Consider the following 8,433-nt stretch of genomic DNA (forward strand, 5'->3'; position numbering starts at 1 on the left):
CATTACAGCACCAGGTCAGAACAATGGCACACATTGTTCATGTTAATTATTTATTCCTTGATAGAATGTTTTCTTTTCATGGATAATTTCATAAACACCTTGTTCCTAGGTATAACCTTTTATTTTGACCTAAAAGATGTGTCTTTATTACAATCTTTATCAGACAGCAGATCTATTCCACCTGTTTAAATCTTTATAAATATGTTGTTGAAAAGGGGCACAAAGGAAACATTGGGCTTTACTCATGTTTCAAGATTTTCCTGATTTATTTTATTTTTTATACAACAAAGTTAATCAAATCCTGCAGACTTTTACCCTCACTTAACCCATATCTAAAACTCTCTCTCAGGTGTCTCATGTCTTCAGTAGCCTGTATATATGTTCCTAACTCCCCCACCCTCACCGAAGCCTCTGGTAAACAGCAGTTAGACGTGGATACGTGGAGTAAACTGTTGCAACCTATGTTCTTCCAGGTTGTTGTTTGAAACCTTTTGAGGAGTTTCCAGTCTGGGAGGACCCAGAATCCTTAACCCCGCCTTTCACTGCTACGATTGGTCAAACCGGAGCGTAAACAGAAATTTCTCTCTTCCTATTGGTTGAAAATCTGTACATTTCTATATGCAGCCCTCCCTTGTTGTGAATCGACACTGTGAAAAGGGGGGTCTCCTTCTGGATAGCCTAGCATGATCAGACTGTTGTTGACACAGAGAGAAGCTAATAACACCCAAACACAGCAATAATGAAGTTCGTTCGGTTTATAATGAAAAACGCCGCATTGGCCAGCGTACCCAAGCATATTGAGCATTTTTCCAAGTTTTCTCCATCACCGTTGTCTATGAAGCAGTTTATCGATTTCGGTGAGTATTTATAACTGCCGAAACTACTGGATAGTTTTAGTTTTAGCCCTTAAATCAGATCAAAATTCCGCGTTGTATCTTATGATCATTCATTCATGTAAAATGAAGCATGCAAGACTGAACGAATGCTGTAGTGCATGTGGTTATTGTAGTAAGGTGGTGTTCACGCTGGCCAGTGTTGCATCAGATCTGCTGCACCATTCGGGCCCAGTAAAGAGTGCTTCGAACTGCATTGTTCATCATACAAATTCCTTATGAATATTCCTGGTCTGCAGATAACCTTTAGGAAAGAAAAGAACTTGGTCAGCAGTGGATTTGTTGCCCACAGAAGTTAATTTGTGTTTGACTCAGGAGGAATTTAGCAAGCACTTACAGTAAACATATTTGTGGTGCAAAATTGATAGATTATATATAAAAGTATCACCCAAGGCTTGGGAGTTGCTACTTATTTCATTATTTAAGGAACTGATTGCTATGTTTGATGATTCACATATACATAAGACAGTCAAAAAGCCCAACAGAGGTAGAAATCTTCAAAGTTTGGCTTGTAAAATAGCTTAAATATGTTTATTATATTCCAGTCCTCTTTGTTCTAACTCAGGTTCCATCAATGCTTGTGAGAAAACTTCCTTCGTCTTTTTGAGGCAGGAACTCCCTGTAAGGCTCTCAAATATCATGAAGGAAATTAACCTTTTGCCTGACAAACTGCTCACAACGCCTTCGGTGCAAATGGTGCAGAGATGGTAAGTCAAATTGTGTAATCTGTGACCTCACCTATTGATTTATAATGATCTAGGTTATTTAAAAAGTATTAGTTGTGGCTTTGGTGTTATTTCCTAATTTAGCTTAAACTTTATCCTAAAGACAAATGAGCAAAGATTGCACATTTGCACCTCCCTCGCTGCTCAGTTCAACTGTTATTTGGTGCAAGACTTTATCAGCGTTACAGTTGTTGTTTAGTGTCATGAACTGGTTTCCCCACATCTGTTACATAACACTGAACTATAGCAGCAGCCTTTGACCAAGTTGCACTCTCTCCAGTTGGCTCTAAGCAGTGGGTGTGGGGAGTGGCTCTCAGCTCTGAACTTTACCCGAGTTTCTCGTCACAGAACCACGTGACCCATGTTTTTATGTTTTCAGACTGTCTATTTTTAAGGCTGCACTGTGATCAAAATATGCACAAAAACAGCCAACTTTCCAGTAGACTCACTCAGCACAATTATTCACAACATTTCTTTTTCTTTTCAGGTATATTCAGAGTTTAATGGAAATCCTTGAATTTTTAGACCAGAATCCAGATGATCACAAAGTTCTTGGAGAGTAAGTCAGATTTCATGTTTTATATTATGAAGCATAAAAGAAAACAACAGAACCCCTTTAAGCATATCTTTTCCCGCCTCCAGCTTTGTTGATGCCTTGGTCACCATCAGAAACAGACACAACGACGTGGTGCCGACCATGGCACAGGGTGTCTTAGAGTACAAAGAGGCCTTCCCCCAGGATGTGGTCACAAATCAGAACATTCAGTACTTCTTGGATCGCTTCTACATGAGCCGCATCTCCATCCGAATGCTTATCAACCAGCACAGTGAGTCAAGATTCATTTTAAAAAAATTCACCTGACCTGTATTTTTATTTTTATTGTAATTGGATTGTCAGTCTGCAGCCAGTTGCATGTAATTTGCGGAATATGATGAGTCGTGTTAGAGGAAAGTTATCTGTTTTAGTCCCCTATGTTGTTGCTTTTACCCAAAGCAATAAAATAGATTTTTTTAAATTATTCTTATCAGTTGTTTACTGCATTGATTTCTATTTATCTCACATATTATTCTGCTAATGTGATGATAAAAAGTGGATTCACACTCCTTGTCTCAGTAGAAACAAAAACACCAAACATTCAGAGGTTCAGTTCGGGCACGTCTCATGCAAGCGAAAACATCATGCATCACATATGATAAGAGCTGTCTGACAAGGGAACAAAGTCATTAAGGCATCCTGTGCATGTGCTTATATAACAGCAGCAGATAGCCTATCTGATGCTCCGTTTCTGGGCTGTATGCATGTGCCCTAGGCTTCGCTTGGAAAAAATCTAAAATGCCACTTTAACACAAGTTTTTGTTCCAAGTAATAGGCTGCAAAACAATTCTTATGAAGAAAGAAGAGAAAGTACAAATATAATATCAGAATGAAGTTTGTTACTGAGGGCTTGTGTCAGGTGTGAGGAACAAAGAGTGCTGATGCGGATCACTGACCCAGTGCAAAGTTTCAGAACAGCTGCTGCAGGAAGGGCAACCTTCATGGTTTATATTAACGTAATTAATGACTCTTTTCACACATGAGCAGTTTTCATTCCCAACACTTTAACGCTGCTTTTATCATTATCAGGACCAAATGATCAGACTTGAGCAGCTACAGTTAGAAGTTTGCATCTTAATCTTGTTTAAAAGATAATTCAGCTTTAATGGTAAATCTTAAATCAGGGTAATAATCCAACTGTTTTTGTTCACTTTCTCATTATGTGATAAGAAAAAGTTTAGTTTTCTCTTTTTCATCCTGCGTAATTTAACTAAATTCATTTTTAACCCTCCATAGCTCTTGTTTTTGATGGCACTACTAACCCTGTCCACCCAAACACCATCGGAAGCATCGACCCTCACTGCCACGTGGGAGACGTCGTCCAGGGTGAGCAGCGCTCTGATGTTGAATTATGTTAAAACAAGTTTGACGTGAAAAATGATCAATTATAAAACCAAAAAGTCATTTAAATCTTTCATTTAACCAGTTTATAGCTGTAAAGTTAGACTTTTTATTATTCTCACTTTATTTTTTCAGATGCCTACAATAGTGCCAAGATGTTATGTGACCAGTATTACCTCTGCTCCCCTGACCTGATAATCCAGGAGATGAACCGTGAGTTAATATTTATTTAACCCTGTAAGTTTACATGATAAGATCCTGTACAGGCCCATTGGTGCTAGTTCAAACCAGTTTTGAGTCACTCTGGAGCAAACCTACAGAAGTCATTGTTCAAAAACTGACCTGTAAATAAAATGATTGTAATTAAGAAACACTGGTTTGGTTCTTTTTGTTTTCCAGACAAGAATAATCATCCGATAAACATGGTGTATGTGCCTTCTCACCTCTATCACATGCTGTTTGAGCTCTTCAAGGTAGGAGAGTTACAGATCAATAACTTAAAGTCAAAACAAAAAAGCCTGAGAAGAAACTCTTCGACTTTAACTTTTGTCCTTGTTTTTGTAGAACGCAATGAGAGCCACGATTGAGACTCATGAGAGCAGCAATAACCTCCCTCCCATCAAAGTCATGGTGTCTCTCGGCAGCGAAGACATGTCAATCAAGGTGAGGAACGAACTATAAAGTGCACATGGTGGAAATGGATGGATAAGTTTGTGGTTATTTTGATTAAATGAAGACATTTCCAACTGATTTAAAGGGTGCAAGGTCAAGTGAATAATCATTAAAGCACGCACTGGGCAGAATACCCTCTACATCTACACCTACAACTTAGATAAAGTATTTAATTAGGTTCCTTGTTCTGTCTGCATTTTGTGTGAGATGCTCCCAGGAGGTTTCTCTCACAATCTCTTATCACACTATATTAATAGCAGGTGGATTAGAGCTCTGTGTGGACCAGCAAATCCTTCACAACTTTAATAAAGCTTGTAAAAGTAAAATGTTTCACAGAGTTTTAAATAGGTTTCAGATCAGTTTTATATCTCAGACGTTTTACAGGCTTATTGTGCACAATCAGGGATACGCCCTAAAGGCTAAATTCTCCGCCCTGTTGTGTTTTTTCTGTTAAATATTTCTCTGTACCAGTTACATAATGACCTCACCCTCATTTCAGCCTAGTGTCTACATGCAACCTACTAAGCTCAGATAAGATTAGCTTCATACAGGACACATCATCAGGGTTGATCCCTTACTAACCAGGCTACAAATGGTAAACAACATCTTATTGATATCAGCTCTTATTTATCCAAGCTTTCCAGTCTTAAGATGCAACTTTTATAGCCCTTGGAAGGTTAAAATCCAATCTTTTTCTCAGATTCTCTTCCTCGTGTACCTTCACTTGAGGTTGCAGCCTTTTTAAAACCCAAACCCCAATCCTTTTGCACTTTTTACCCTAACAATATGTGCAGAGAACAAACAAATTAGCTGAGGTCAGATGTTATGACAAGCAGTCACTTGTCTGCCTGGTACATGTTTTATATCTCATCCTTCTGTCTCCCACTCTGTAGGTGAGCGACAGGGGAGGCGGTGTCGCGTTTCGCAGGATTGACAAGCTTTTCAGCTACATGTACTCCACAGCTCCTGCTCCACAGATCGGAAAGCACACGCAGCCACCACTGGTGGGTGAATATATAGGGAGAGACGTGGGATTTCATTTTATTAACTTAAAGTTTTTCTCTGCAGGATGTTTGTTACTTGCACCATATGCCACTTGGATGTATTTCTGTGCAGGCTCCAGGCTTCAAAAATCCCCTTTTAGCCCTTCATTCAGATTCAAACTGCTTTGTAGATATTCTAAAAAGGAAATGCAAACTTGACAAAAACCTCAATCTCCTTTTTGTTTATTTGCAGGCTGGCTTCGGTTATGGTCTTCCCATCTCTCGTCTCTATGCCAAATATTTCCAGGGAGACCTGCAGCTTTACTCCATGGAGGGCTTCGGCACAGACGCTGTCATCTACTTGAAGGTGAGCCAGGCACGATAATTGAGTTTTAAACCCCGCAGCACATAACAAATTAGTCTAAACCACCTTGTAATGTGTCTTTTGTTGAGCTCAGACAAAACTCTGCGGAACTGTGGCGTCTGTGCAGGTAAAACATTCAGTAACTCTGTCTTGTCTCGTCCCTCCAGGCGCTGTCCACAGACTCCATTGAAAGGCTGCCGGTGTACAACAAAACCGCGCTGAAGAACTACAAAATAAACCAAGAAGCCGATGATTGGTGTGTACCCAGTAAAGAGCCCCTAGATCTGCGTAACTACAAGGTGGTTTAGTAAGAAAGCCCTCCGGGTGCATACTAGTGCTTCAAGACTACAATACCACAAAGCCTCCAGAGTATGTCCCGATGTTTCCATGGCGTCATCTGCACAGGCAGATGAACGGACCTTTAAAAAAACTGACCAGAGCATTTTCAGCCTGTTTTTTAGTTGTAGTGCGTTTTGTTTTCAGCATCTGTCATCCTTTTGGGTTTTATCATACTTCAGTAGACGGCTATTAACAGGATGCTTGACAGAATCACCTTAGATACGAGTGTTACCGAAATAGCTTCAGCATCAACAGGGAGTGTGTGAGTGTGTGGAGTCAGGCAGCTCAGAGTCATGTGCAGGTAGGGAGAGACGGAGGCAGCACCCAGCTTGTTGTGGGTGTTAAAAAAAAAGAAACTCAGAAAAGGAATGGATTTATGATGAGTCGCAGCGGAGGTAGAAAATCCAGCAGTTTTGAGTGGCATGTGGAGGTGTTCACTAAACAGGGAAAGCCTGTTGTTCAGCCATACCTTATAGTAGCAAATTCACCCAAAGGCGTGTTTTATTAAAATACTTGAACTATTAAAAGTAATGTTCGTACCTCGTTAATTTTTCTTGTACTGTAAAGTTTAAGATTTGAACAAATGTAAGACTATAAAGTTGTGTGTTTTTTTGTTTTTAAGGGGTTTATTGCATGGATATTTGTGCAAAACATTGGAAATCTCAGCCTTTAAAAATGTTCTTAGCATCAGTTTTCAGGACCAGGCTGAATGTAATCCTTCTGCTTTGGGCTTTTGTTTATGTAATAACCAGAAGGGCAAAGAGTACTGTAAATGTGAATGTAGGGCCCAAGTTCTTTATTTATCACAACCAGCCACAAGAGTATTTTCCAGCCTTGTGTTGAGGCTAAATGGTTTCAGAAAAATTCATCACAGGCAAGTTTTATTAAGTCCCAAGTCCTCTACCAGTTTGTTATTCAGTAAGGCCAGTCCTAGAGCTTTTTCCTAAACTGTGCCAAGAGACGGAAAAAATGCCCTGTGTTGGAAATGAACAGTTCCACTTTGTATTTATCAAAAACAAACAGTATGTAAAGAATATTTTTTATAACTACATGTTTTTGTGATTGAAAGAGTTGTAAATACTGTAAATAAAAAAGAGAACTACACACTACACACTGTCCCTGTTTTATTTTATTTTACACCATGCATTTACTGAGGTGATAATAGAGGATTATCCGTTAGGTGTGGTTAATTGAGATCATGCAAAGAGCAGCAAGAGGAAGCACCAAAAGCAGGAAACTTGCAGCTGAGTGTAACTGGATCTGTTCTAAAGATGGTGATGAGACCAAGCTGAGTAACCTTACACTGCAAGCATCCCATCATCAAACCTTTAGGCAAAAAAAAAAATCTTACTGCACACATGGTAACAAAATGTTCTTTCTATCTCGACTGTTTTTCCGTCTGAGAGTAGACAGTTGTTTATAGTACTATCATGCCAGAGAATGACAGAGTGGATCACAGTTTTCCTGCCTTTTCCTGGCCCACAGCCCAGTAACACAGAGGTTATACTGCAGTGAGTAAATAGACAAGGCATGATCTTGTGCTTGTCTCATATCAAGGGCATGCGACACTCCTCCAGCTGAAGGCTAACAGCCTAAAGGGGGATCTAATAATATCTGGCCTCTTGATGTTTTTTTCTGACACACAGTTTAAATATATGAAAAGAGAAAGAGGCAGCTTGTGTTTAACATCTTAGATACTGCAGAGGAAAAAGATTAATATTTTTCTTAAATTACTACACTTAATTCTTTAAGCAAACACTTAAAATATATGTATTTTTATTGCAGTTTAAATAATTACAGTGTTTATATGCAATTTAATTTTATTTTATTTCATTTTAGTTTGTTTATTTGCTGTATATAACCTTATGATAAAGTAATTTTCTCTCTTTTTTATTCTTTTTATTATTTAATCTCAGTTTAGAACTTACTTAGTTGCAGTACTAGCAGACTCTTAGCTTCAACTAACTTAAACATGTAAAACTTTTTTTCACAAATTGTTATAAACAAAAATAACATTAAAAAATTGTTATGAATCCTTTGCAGACAGTTACTGTCTGAAGATGAGTTTTAACAAGTAAATACAGACAATTCTTACATGTCTTAGTTTCATCTGTCCCACAACTGGTCTGTCTTTTATAGACATACTGTGGAAAGGTCTAATCAGACCTCTGCAGTTTATGGATGGTTTTCACTTTGTGTCAAACTGTATGTATTTGAACTTTCTCTCAAAATGTTGTTGATTTGACCACTTATAATGTTCCCACAGTTGTTCTATTTCTATAGCTTAAGGATGGACTATTTTACTTATTTTCTGAGCTCCTTTGTCTACTTCAGCTTCACTGCAACAACTTCCAATTGCAAAAGTGAAAGAATAACTCCTCCTTCTATATTTGTTTTGAGTCAACTGAACACCATCAAATTATCAAAGCTGTACGTCTGCACTTATTAATCATGTAACATTACATGTTTTTATGAACAGCTAAAATATAGTATTATAACTGAATATGCATTACTTATCCTG

General features: G+C 38.4%; 1 protein-coding gene across 1 annotated transcript; it reads left to right on the top strand.

Moving 5' to 3' along the window:
* The first annotated feature begins 657 nt into the window (after positions 1-657).
* Positions 658-6,869, top strand: pdk2a (pyruvate dehydrogenase kinase 2a). The gene is made up of 11 exons (XM_041973225.1): positions 658-857; positions 1,459-1,600; positions 2,106-2,177; positions 2,261-2,445; positions 3,450-3,539; positions 3,690-3,767; positions 3,954-4,027; positions 4,119-4,217; positions 5,120-5,230; positions 5,463-5,576; positions 5,741-6,869. Exons 1-11 carry the CDS (start codon positions 740-742, stop codon positions 5,879-5,881), a joined length of 1,224 nt encoding a protein of 407 aa, XP_041829159.1. The 5' UTR covers positions 658-739; the 3' UTR covers positions 5,882-6,869.
* The last annotated feature ends 1,564 nt before the right edge of the window (positions 6,870-8,433 follow it).

The sequence above is a fragment of the Melanotaenia boesemani genome, chromosome 21 (genome assembly GCF_017639745.1).
Source record: "Melanotaenia boesemani isolate fMelBoe1 chromosome 21, fMelBoe1.pri, whole genome shotgun sequence".
NCBI lineage: Eukaryota > Metazoa > Chordata > Actinopteri > Atheriniformes > Melanotaeniidae > Melanotaenia > Melanotaenia boesemani.

Excerpts from the sequence above, each read along its gene's own strand:
- pdk2a (XM_041973225.1), top strand. The coding sequence starts at position 740 with ATGAAGTTCGTTCGGTTTATAATGAAAAACGCCGCATTGGCCAGCGTA. Across the intron at positions 4,028-4,118 it reads TGCTGTTTGAGCTCTTCAAG|AACGCAATGAGAGCCACGAT; the intron begins GTAGGAGAGTTA and ends TTGTTTTTGTAG. Across the intron at positions 5,231-5,462 it reads AGCACACGCAGCCACCACTG|GCTGGCTTCGGTTATGGTCT; the intron begins GTGGGTGAATAT and ends GTTTATTTGCAG.